At 31.9% G+C, this 12,762-nt stretch overlaps 2 protein-coding genes and 1 non-coding gene across 3 annotated transcripts; 2 read left to right on the plus strand and 1 right to left on the minus strand.

Annotated features, from left to right (window-relative positions):
• LOC105170065 (transcription factor MYB26) lies at positions 1,872 to 4,653 on the plus strand. Its single transcript, XM_011090666.2, has 2 exons — positions 1,872 to 2,279; positions 3,362 to 4,653. The coding sequence occupies exons 1-2, from the start codon at positions 1,948 to 1,950 to the stop codon at positions 4,185 to 4,187; spliced, it is 1,158 nt and encodes a 385-aa protein (XP_011088968.1). The 5' UTR covers positions 1,872 to 1,947; the 3' UTR covers positions 4,188 to 4,653.
• On the minus strand, positions 6,085 to 6,166 carry TRNAS-GCU. Its single transcript has one exon. It is a non-coding gene; the product is annotated as a tRNA-Ser (tRNA).
• Positions 7,945 to 10,559, plus strand: LOC105169070. The gene is made up of 3 exons (XM_011089347.2): positions 7,945 to 8,562; positions 9,838 to 10,023; positions 10,169 to 10,559. The coding sequence occupies exons 1-3, from the start codon at positions 8,047 to 8,049 to the stop codon at positions 10,454 to 10,456; spliced, it is 990 nt and encodes a 329-aa protein (XP_011087649.1). The 5' UTR covers positions 7,945 to 8,046; the 3' UTR covers positions 10,457 to 10,559.

Here is a 12,762-nt window from a genome sequence, read left to right on the forward strand (position 1 = left end):
TATACATACATATATATATATATTATTAGTTTATGAATTCATCAGATTAAAAATCATATAACGTGTTAGTATTACACTTCGAGAAATTCTTTTATTCAAATCAAGATTTAGTGGACCAATATACATAATGCATTTGTTACGTAATTCATTCAAATTTCAATAGACATACAACAGTATATAAACTACAAAAAAATAATGTAGAAATGTGATATATATATATATATATATATATGCTCTTTAACATTCATATAGAGTAATTAACTAATCGTCAAACATAAAATGATTGAATACAAGAAAAGTAGCTAGATGCAGTAATAATTGGACAACTTGGGTATAATTAGTGTTCAATATGTATATATATATATTGATGATGATGATGATGCGTACATATATGTATGTATGTAGATGGATTAATATATATATATATATGGGTTGTTGATGAAGAGTTGAAAGGGTTGGTCTGAGGACTAACGGCTTAATTGGTTGGTTGGGAATATATATCTTTTAAAACGAAAAATAAACAATTAATTGGTCAATGTGATATTTGTGTCGACAGGTAATTTGCTTAAGAAGAGCGTAAACGCAGTCCGACAGACATACTTCCAATCTATTCTCGTACTGATATCACTAACCAGCTTCATAAAATATATATACATATCACTACCATTCATTTCTTATTATAAACTCATACACAAATCATTCATTGCAAGAAATTTAGCACTGCAAATTCTTTCACATAACTAAATTCATTAATATACATATATATATATATATAATATTTGACACTACTTTTGCTGTATATTATTTAAGGTTAATTACATTTAGACTCCCTACATACTAAACTACACTTTTCCTAAAAAAAAAAGTTTTGAAATTATAATTACACCTTTTCGAAAATTCTCAATTTACATCTGACCCTCTTTCATTAGATTTTGGAAGAAAAATGTGAGATAAGCAAAAATATTACATTAATTTTTTATTCTGCCCCTCATTTGACATTTTAATGTATTTTTTTATATTTATAAAGGGATAATAAATGTGATATATATATGGAGCTAGATTAACGTTATTATACCTTTCTCTTTATAAGTACAATATTATTACATGAAAACATTAAATGGGGAGTAAAATTAAAAATTATGCAATTTGTTTTTGCTAACGTCAGTATTTTTTGTCCTCCTAACAAAATCCGATCAAGTGTAAACAATAATGAATTTTCGAAGGAGGTGTAAATATAATTTAATTTTTTTTTGGAAGAAAGTATAATTTTACATTTTGAAAAGGGTATAGATGTAATGAACCCTATTATTTATTTGATTTTGAAGAGGAGGTTAGAATTAATCCATAAGTGCGTGCTGCTTTTGTCTGTTCCAAACTATTATACTTGAAAAACACGTGTGTGCGTGTACCCTCTATCTGTGTGTGTGTGTGTGCGCGCGCATATGAGAGAGAGAGAGAGAGAAAGCTTGATGGGGTGGTAATGGTGATGATGATGGGGACGGATTGTGGGACATTGTTTAAACTACAGTATTGATTAATTTGGAAGAAGAGGGGGTGAATTAATTAAGAAAGATTAGTTGTTGCTAATGAATGATTAGTAGAAAACATGGAAAGGAGTAGAGGAAGATGGAGTGGAAAACGGATTGGAGGGGGACCTTCAAAGAAAGGGATGGTTAGGTCTTCTTGTCTTTGACTCTCTCTCTCTCTTCTTGGATGGAATTTTCTTCACTCACAAGGTAATCATCATATGTGTATGAGAATTGCAACATATTTTGCTTCCACTTCACATAATCTTTCTCTCTCTCTCTCTAATCATGTTCATCTATATATCTTCATTTTCACAGTCTCCATCAAGCCCAGTTGGAAACATTAAGAACCAGCAAAGTTGCTACACCATCCATCCTTTGCCTCCTTTCTTGATTGTGTGATCAGTAATTAGAAAGATCGATGAGGAAGCCTGCAGCTGCTGCAGATCATAATAATAATAATACAATGATAATGGTGAAGGAAAAGGTGAACACTAACAGTGTTATTCATAATAAGGGTAAGCTGAGGAAGGGTTTGTGGTCGCCGGAGGAGGACGAGAAGCTCATGAATTACATGCTCACCAACGGGCAGGGCTGTTGGAGCGACATTGCCAGAAATGCGGGTCTCCAGAGGTGCGGGAAGAGCTGCCGCCTGCGCTGGATCAATTATCTCCGCCCCGACCTCAAGCGCGGTGCCTTTTCCCCTCAGGAGGAAGAACTTATCATCCATTTACATTCCATTCTTGGCAACAGGTATTCTCTCTCTCTCTCTCTATATATATATATCTATATATATATATCATGTCTCTCTCTCTCTGTGTGTGCATGCATTTGGGGGGTGTTTAATTAATAATTACAAGAAACAAGAAGAGTTCAGATTTTAGTATCATAACACTGAATGGAACGTACAAGTTAAAAGTTTCAATTTTAGCTCTGGGGTTGAATGTAACAGACCCTTTTTAGAAAAAAAAAATTACTCTATTAATTCTTATTTAGATGAGTGGATATTAATTAGATTTATAAAATGGTAGTATTGATTTGTTAAGTCTTTTGGATTACATAAATTAATTGACCTGCTTAAATAGGTGATATATAGGAAACTAGCTACATATGTGCAAATATCAATCTCTTAATTATGCATTGTTGTTAGATATATTGTTATATAATTTATAACTTTTATATATCTCTAATAATTTAAGTTTTTCAAAGTTATTCATACGAAATTAGAGTTTAAATATGTATAAGTTCTATAGAAAGGTTAATACTTGAATAATATATACCTCTTTAATTTCAGATATGGGGGCATGTAATATATATATATATATATATGTTATATCTTAATTCCATTTATTTAATAATATCCCTTATTAGAATACTCAAGGGCATTTAAGAAATATTTAAATATATATACTCCATTAATTGTTCTTAATTAGTTTATCTTACCAGTACTAAAATAAATCTGAATCACACGACTTAATTGTCTTGTCGATTCAATGAAAAAATTCAGAGGTAATTCTTAAAATTTTCTTCATTTCACTTATAGTAATTAAGAAATATATAAATACAAAGTTAATTAAAAGTTGATTGGCGAAATGCATGTTGGTCGAAAGTTGATTGGTCAATTCATCTCATGATTAATACCCAAGACTCTTCTTAATTATTTTCACTTTCACCATCATGGAGCTTAGGAATATATACAATTAAACATCTATCCATCCATGCAAATCACATTTACATATTCTAAGACAATTGACGTACGTAATTTCTGTTTGGTGGATGCATTGATTTTGCAACATACATACATAATTAATTTGTGTGTTAATAATTACTACCAGGTGGTCTCAGATTGCGGCCCGGCTGCCGGGGAGGACCGACAATGAAATCAAGAATTTCTGGAATTCCACAATAAAGAAGAGGCTAAAGAACAACAGTAACAACAACAACTCAGAATCCTCCCCAAACAACAGTAACAGCGACTCCATGTCAGAATTAATTAAGGCTACTGGTACTACTGCAGGGGGTAGCCTTAATTACATGGGAGCAGCAGGGACAATTTTCATGCAAGAATACGAGGTGGCAGCCATTTGCATGGATTCCTCCTCGTCTTCCTGTTCCTCCATGCAGCCACCCTCTAATTTGGGCAGTACCCAATTCACCAACCCTTTTAACAATACCACTACTCATCATCACCATCATCATGATCAGAGTAATATTTTCATCGACGCAAATTCAGTATTCAACTTGTCAGCTTGCTTACAGCAAGGAGGAGGAGGAGGAGGAGTTGGAGTTGGTGGGGTTGGGGGGTTTGGGGATTATGATCATCATGATGCTGCAGGGGTGATGGAATTACCATATGATCATATGATGGGGTTGGAAAGTGAGCTTTCAGTGCCTGGATTGGAGCACAACAACATTAGTAGTTACAACAATGGGGTAAATTTGGACAAGAACAATAAACAGGTGAACCAATACTATAATTTGATGAATGATCAGTGTAGTACTAAAGTAGAGGAATTAGTGGAGGTTGGGTTTGGAGTTGGAATTGGAAATGATGATAATTGGGAGGGATCAGAAAGCTTCAAAATGGGGGAATTGGATTGGGAGGGTTTGTTGGCTAATGTCTCCTCCTTACCTAATTACCTTGATTTCCAACTTCAATAATTCATAATCTCTCTCTCTCCCTCTCTCATAAACACACACAATTCTTTGTCATAGCCCCTACTCATTCATGTCCTGATCACTAAATTTTGAGATGTGAGCGAAAATACTAGACGACGGTGGCACGCGGTTTACTATATATGTTGGAAGTTTTTGGTTTTGGGGATCCATGAAATAAGTGGTTGAGTATATACCATTATAGCTAGGGATATTGATCATCACATATATATGTATGTAGAAATTGAATTGAAGGTGCATGGTAGGTTCGTACGTACTAGGTAGGACATATATATATATATTGGCAACATGTGAATAGTGAAGAAGATGGGATCAGATGGTGATTCATGAGACCAAGAACATAATAAAGGATATCATTCAATTTGTATTTAGTCTTTGTCTTTTTTGTTTTTGTATAGTTTGGAATCAATAATATATATGATATAAGGAGGAGGATGGAGATACTACTGCTTCAAACTTTATGATCAAGAGGAGAATAATTCTTCAGAATTGTATTCAAATTAATAATAAATAATTAAGATTGCAATCAGTACATACGATACGTTGTTATTTAATATTCTTTTTTTTTTAAGTGAAAGCGATGAACTATTATTTTTTGAATAAATCGATTACAATCATCAATATTAATCGTCAATACTAATTAACAACAACCGACAATTATAATAATCATGTACTGATCATCAATATCAGATAATTACATCAAATCAACAACTACTATTAAAGTAGAGCACTGACACCTATACTATTAAACAAAGTACTAACACCTATTATTAAAATAAAATAATATTCTACGCATTGGTTGAGTTTGTATCCATGACTTTAAAATCATATATCTATTTCTCTCTCTTTCGTTGGATTATAATTGGAGTTGTTATTAAAATACTTGTGAAGTAGCTAATTAATTAACTACAATCAATTAATATTTTAGAATTAAACTGATCGCACATAATGAAGCAGACATGGTTGATCGAAGAGACATTAATTTAAAAGAGGAAGGATGGGTTAAATGCAATTTACCCCTCTAATATCATAAATGAGTAAATACTTTTTTGTGAAAAAAGAATTTATGTGTTTCAAAAAATAAAGCAAATTACTTTCTATCAATTTGCTATTTTATTTTTTATAAGGGGTTTTTGCTCATTTATCATATTATGTGGTTAAATTATATATTTTTCGAGGAAGGACACATTAATTGTGCATGCATGCATGTATAACTATATATTCATGATGTAATAATAATAATAAGTAATATGGCTATATACATAAGATATGACTATATATAATAACTAAAATGAAATTGAGACTCTTAGAGCCTGTTTGGTTGTGTTTTCATTTTTATTTTTAATTTTTAATAATTATATTTGTGTAAAAATATTTTATTGGTTTCTGTGCGAAAACTGAGAATATATTTGGATTAATTTTTTCCAAATATGAGAATTAAGAATACATGTATATGTATTTTTGATGTGACAGAAATTAATTACGAGGGTTGACCAAAATGATTGGAAGAGAAAGCAATTGTATTTGGTTTGAACAACAAAAGAGATGCTGACAAGATAAGCCAAGTATAACCAACCCATGTGACCTATAATTTCAAAAAATTCCAGATTAAAATATGAATGCATTATCAATGAAAATGACTTGACCAAACAGAATCCCAATTACCCAAATAGCAAAAAGTGAAAATAACCTCATTGAAAATACAACCAAACGAGCTCTAAAGTTTTGTATAGTTATATTAATTTGAAAACTGTATCTATGCAATGAGAGATTAATAAAATGTTGAGAATTTTGGGGTAAGTAGCTAGTCCAAAACATCCCTGCCATGCCCAACAATGTTTAAACTCACATCACATGCACGATACTTTGAAAAAAATGCTGTCGTCGCCTGAGAGATTCGAACTCTCGCGGGGAAACCCCATGTACTTAGCAGGCACACGCCTTAACCACTCGGCCAAAGCGACAAGTTGTTGATACGACAGGAATTACCATTATTATATATAAATTTGAGTTCTATCTAAACGTGTGAACGTACACCTCACTTTGGATAAATTTGTTATTTGATAATTATCGAATTTTTTGATTTAAATGCTCCAATATTTCACTTTACTCTACCCAAAAATAATAATAATAATAAAATAAAAGAATTCATGTATATATATATTAATTAAAAATCAAAGGCCAATTAATGTCGAAGGTTTGTTAATCCATCAATCATCATCGTCGTATATATAGAGTTCCATGACATGGAATTTTTCTTGTTTCATTTATATATATATTCCTCATGATTATTTTTCTACATATGAATTGTATGATGGTTGATATCATTTCTGCTCCATATGATGGTACTGAGTGCATGTAAGAGAATATATATATGTAAAATAATGATGATGGAATGAATTGATTATGTCTTGGCATAAAAGCTAAAGGCTGCCCCTCTCATTTCATCATTTTAATTTCCAACTATTGCCTTCCATCATTACCACCTATACATATATATATATATATATTATTACTGCACCTAGCTCTACTTATATATATGTATATATATGTATATGCCCAATCTTCCTTCCCTTTCAAGAATTTAAACATTCCAATATTATCGATCATTGCTCTTGTTAATTAACTAGTTTTCTACAATTATAACTATGCAATTAATATTAATCTACCTTATATACACCCCTTACTTATTGATCGTAACCAAATAAAATCATATATAACGTATGGAACTTCATTTTAAATATTTAATCTATTTGATGGTATCAACAAATATTTATTTGTAACGCAAAAGTAATTTTTATTATAATGGATGGTGGATTTTTCTTCCAAAAAATAAATATATATGTCGTGGAATTAGAAGTAATTATAATATATAAAAATTATTAATATACCACAAAGTTTGTCGCTCTCGCAAGCAACAAGCTAATTGTCGAAAATGAAATCTAAAATCGTGAATTAAAGTGGGGAATTAAATGGAGGATAGAGGGTAAAAGCGTGCTTACTTTGCTATGATTCCCTTGGTCATCAAAAGAAGCAACATTTCGGTGTAAAGCAAAGGAACAAATGAAAAAGGGCCTCTCCTATTTATTTATTCCTAACCCCTATTTTCGGGCTTAAACCTTTCTTTAATTATGAAACATAGGATTGTAATAACCTAATTAATCTTATTCTTCCATACTGTTTATGATTTGACTTTCCCAAAACTTTATAACCTATTTTATTTCAGATTTTCTATACTTGTAATGTTTAATGTTTGTCTTTTATTATGAATTATTTACTTTTCTTCTTCTTTTCCTTCCATGCGTCGTCTTCAAATAAATCCCTTTTCTTCCACTAAACACTCATCCTTTATTTTCAAACAAATATTATGAAATCATCAATATTTAATTAAGTTGGCATTATATATTTCGACTCAGGTTCTCCCACCTCACCCAAATTGTAATTTACAATAATTATATGAGAAATTATAATTTTAAAATATAATCAAAATCCTTTTATCAAGTAAAAACAATTTGTGATCTTGAGACAGAATAGGTTCGACAACAATAATACCTAGTAAACCTCATAATCACATTCATATAGCATCGAATCACAATTACAACATATAAAAATCATACATATCACCTATATATAAAAAAAATAATCTATATAAACAAAAAGTAAAAAATATAAGGGGGAAAAAAAAAGAGTATACATTTAAAAAAAAAAAAAAATCCCACGTCACTCCATTGAGGCAATCTCCCAAAGCAACGTCTCTTTTTGGCAGTTCAAAAAGCCCTCCAGACGCCCTCTCTCCCAATCTTACATCTCTTCTTCATCTCCCTCACACACAGCACACACTGCCATGGCCATGCCCAATTACAGAACCGAGTACTCAGAGGAAGATGCCCTCTTCCGTTCCTACCCCTACTCCCTATACTTCGTCCAGAGCCCATCCACCGCTTCCCATGCAAACTACGACGTCCACTCCCCGCCCCGCTCCGACCAAGAACCCACCCGCCTTGCCCTCTCCCGTTACTCCTCCTCTCGCGGCTCCAACAACTCGTTTCTGCAAGATCAGAGTAAAAAGAAACTGCACCCCTCCGGCGACGATCACGTCCCTGAAAATGCCGGACAAGGAGGCGGGACTGTGAAGAGGGGGGTTGATTTTGTGGTTTCGGCGGCGGAGGAGGAGGAGGAGGAGTATGATTATGGGGATCAGAGGAACAGAGGATGGAATCAGTATTTGTCGTTCAGGTATTCGGATTCGGGTTGGTGGGTTTTGGTGCAGTTAAGCTGGAGATTCTTGCTGAGTTTGGTGATTGCTCTGGTTGTTTTCTACGTTGCTGCTAAGCCCCCACCTCCCACCTTCTCTGTTCAGGTACGCACTCAGAATGCTCAATCATAAAACAAAAAATCGTATTCAGATTAGATCCGACTAAATCAAATTAATTATATACTAAGTGTAATTATATTTATTATGTAATTAATAACTTAATCCAAATTGAGTTAAAATTTCTGGAGTATCTTTTCATTGATTGATTGTGTATCATTAAGCATGGTATAAATAAGAATTTTTAAAAAATCAAGTAGCCCAAAATGAAATGAAATATATTCCCAAATCCCAATATATAGGCCCGAAACGTAATTATAATGGCGAACCTCAGCCTTGGCCCACTTACAACAATTCTTAATTTTGTCGAACAGGGCCGTAGCCCATGATGTTGCTTGATCCAAAGCATGTAGGTTGAGATTGGGCCTCCTTATAGTGGGCGGTGGACCAATCAAGAAATTGCGTTTAGATTGTATTTGTATTGAAGCATTTGAAATTATGAATTTTATAGTTTGGATAATTTTAAATTTAAATAATATCAAAGTATTCAATTTTAATTTGAATTATATTCTGTTGAATATTGATGTATTTTAAATTTTTGTAAATAGAGTCATTGAAAATATATTTTTCCGAACCATTCCTTCAAATTCAAATTCATGAAGCCAATTAATAACCCCTTAAATATTTGGTTTGGGATTAATATGGTGTTTCAAAAGAATAGTTTTAAATAAGGGCAATTGAATTGATAGATCTGAAGATGGGAATTTTAGATCCCTGATGACAATTCTTTAAATTAGTTTAGGATGATTTCATATTACAAAGATTTTTTTTGTATTTCAAAATAATATAGGTTATGGGATGAGTGGTTGCATATATATAGATGTCTTGTCTACTTCCAACCCCATTGTCATTGTGTGAATTCAAAAGGGTAATAAATAATAATGGCATGTTTGTCTCCATTTTCATCATACTCAGGTACAAAACTATATGATAGAGATTTATGAATATTTGTTCAGTTCCTGTGCCAATCTCATGATCCTCTTCTACGGTGAAATTCAAATTTAAATAGATATTAAAAATAAAAATAAAAAAGACATCCTCTACGCCTACAGGACATTCGTATAATTTGTTACTGTTTTTTGTGTTTCTACCAAAGTGTTAGTTGAACATTTAGAGTAGAAGAAACACATTATAGAGGGCGAGACATGAAAATCAGTTGCAAATTATGTAAGTGATGAAGAACTTAGCATGGGGGATATGAAATCTCATAATCACATTTGTTTTATGAGTGGAGAAGAAAATAAATATATTGGATGCATGCAGATTGCAGGAATCCGACAGTTTAGATTGGGAGAGGGAGTGGATGCCTCTGGAGTTGCAACCAAAATACTAAGCTGCAATTGTTCCATACATGTAATGATAGATAACAACTCCAACCTCTTTGCTCTTCGCATCCATCCTCCAATCATGGAAATGCTCTTTGCCCGTCTCCCTCTTGCAATCTCACAAGTAACTTCACATCTTCCATTTCATATATATATATATATATATATATATATATATTATGCACGTATATATACGTAAGCATGATGTTTAAGCCGTCTGAAAATTGTACATACACTGCTCGTTGTAATAAATATATGCATGCATGCAGGGTAGAGAAGTATACGCCGGGAGCAACGATTTAACGTTGTTGAGGTTAAGTGTTGGGACAAGAAACAAGGCGATGTACGGTGCAGGAAGAAACATGGAGGACATGCTGGAATCTGGAGAAGGATTGAGTCTTGTAATTAGGGTTAGGTTGAGGTCAAGTTTCCATGTGATTTGGGGGATTGTTAAACCCAAATATGAACATGAAGCCCAATGTTTGGTGGTCGTAGGTAATAAGTATGACAAGGAACATAGGACCCAAGTATACAACAGCACTTGTGTAATTAACTAAACCACACCCACCCCACTACTCATCCTCTACCTCTTAAATCTCTTGTACTAAAATGAAAAAGGAAACATTGTTGTTATAATTATATATATAGTACGTTGCCTCAGCCTCTAGTTATATATGTAACTTAACTATTTGTAAGTATATTATTTGATTATTATTTCATTTTATAAGTACATTAATTTGAAGTATGTTATTAATTAAATTTATACTATATATCATGCACATGATCAATCGCTCTAACCAATTGAGCTAATAGGCCACAGTAAATAAGGTAAAGTATTGTATATTACTTAAAATATAAAAATATTTCAAGTAGAGAAATTTAAAAAAATATTTCAAGGTTCGTATTTTGAGTTTAGATGAACATTATAAATTCACAGGTCTCGAGAGATTCTCTACAAAGTTCGTCGAACTCAATTTCAAAAGTATTCAAAGCCAAGATCGAGTCGTTCGTCAAAGTTGTGCAATCAGTTATAGCCTTTAATTTGGAATTATAGGCGTAAGTCCTTGAATTGACGTTATAAATTCAATTTCTAAGAAAATTCAAGTAGAGATTCCACCTTCAAGTCCTCAAAGCCAAAGTCAAGATTATAGCTTTAGGGATTACAAGCGCAAGTCCTTAAATTAACGTTATAAAAAAGTCAAACCAAATCTGAAGGTGATTTACGTGGAGATTTTACCTTCAAATGATCAAATACCAAATTCTTTATTTTTGAAAAGAAAAAACAGAAAAATAGATAAAAAAAAAATTGTTGTCCATTTTTATTTTTATTATAATAATTTGTCTAAATTTTAATTTCAAACACGATAAAATTCATTCTCACAACTACATTAAAAAAAAATGCTTTTTGGGACAGGACACCCGATTTGGAGAAATTTCTAGTCTGATTATGAATAGTTACTAAAACAGGAAACAAGAAACCTATGCATGTAATTTAGTTTCTACCACCAAAGTCTGACACAAATATTATGTAATAATTAAATTAAAATTTAAAAAAAGAAAAAAGAATGATGAACCAATCAGTACATAAATATGTGTTTGGTTAGGGAGCTGAATATATATATATATATATATATATATGAGGGGTCCCTGGAAAAGATATATAGCAATTAAATCCAACATAATTAATTTAGCACGGCTGTTGAATTTTTTTTCACATTCTTCTCTTCTTTATCATTTTGCCTCTCAGTCTCATCAACCATCCACTTATAATGTCCATTCTCCTCCACCAACAACAAAAATTGCAACTCCTGTTATTTAAAAGATTTTATAAATTTATATATTTTGTAAATGTATTTTGAAACGTAAAAAAATATTAGAGATTAGTTCAAAAATAAGTTGTTGATGTGTTTGGATAAAATAAAATTGTATAACTTATAAAATATTGGTAACGATAATGTTATAATTAATATGAACATAACTGAAGAAAGTGCTATAAGTTAAGAGCTCTTCTACTTTTTTTCGAGCTATATGGATTTTATAAGTTTCCGACATTTTATCTTTGAAGCTTATAAGTTCCTTTTCTTACAAAACTTATGAAATATTTCCCATAATTTGATCTTAATCGTCTCATAAGATGTCTTAAGCATCTTGTAAGCGTGTGTGTGTATATATATATATAGGAATACTAGTGATAATGGTAGGGGCGACTGCGACTGCGATGGTGATGGCAGTGGCTGCGTTGGTGGTGGATGATTTAAGTGAAAATAGACGAGACATAATTAGGTTTGGAATTAAGACGGGTATTTTAAAATTTCTGTAAATATGTCAGAAGATAAAAATATTTTAAAATAATTTTGTGAAATTTTTACTCTGCCAAGAAGTTGAGAAACTGCACACACCACTCATCCACTAAAAATTACTATTGTCCAAAAGTAATTAAATGACAAAGTACAAGGTTGTATGCATAAGATTTTATGAAACATACCAAAATTAAACAGTAATACAAATTTAAGATTACCTGAATTGAATTTTCTGTTGCAAATCATATTATATCTTATGCTTCATTCAACATGCATACGCTATTTATATAAAAATGACATTATGTATTTAATTTTACCAAAAAATTTATACACATAATGTGTATATGCTGAAAAAGAATAAAAAAATAAAATAAATTTTGTAACAGAAATTCAATTAAAAGATTACCCTACAGGTAATTTTGTTCTTTTGTGCTCTACATCATGAACTGGTCCCACTGCGAACATTGCGGAGGAATGCGTGGAAGTTGTTGCTATTGCATATATGTCTGTGAGGATTAATTGCAGTATGTGGAAAGCATGGGCTTGTGGATGCCACATGCACA

The sequence above is a fragment of the Sesamum indicum genome, linkage group LG1, assembly GCF_000512975.1.
Source record: "Sesamum indicum cultivar Zhongzhi No. 13 linkage group LG1, S_indicum_v1.0, whole genome shotgun sequence".
NCBI lineage: Eukaryota > Viridiplantae > Streptophyta > Magnoliopsida > Lamiales > Pedaliaceae > Sesamum > Sesamum indicum.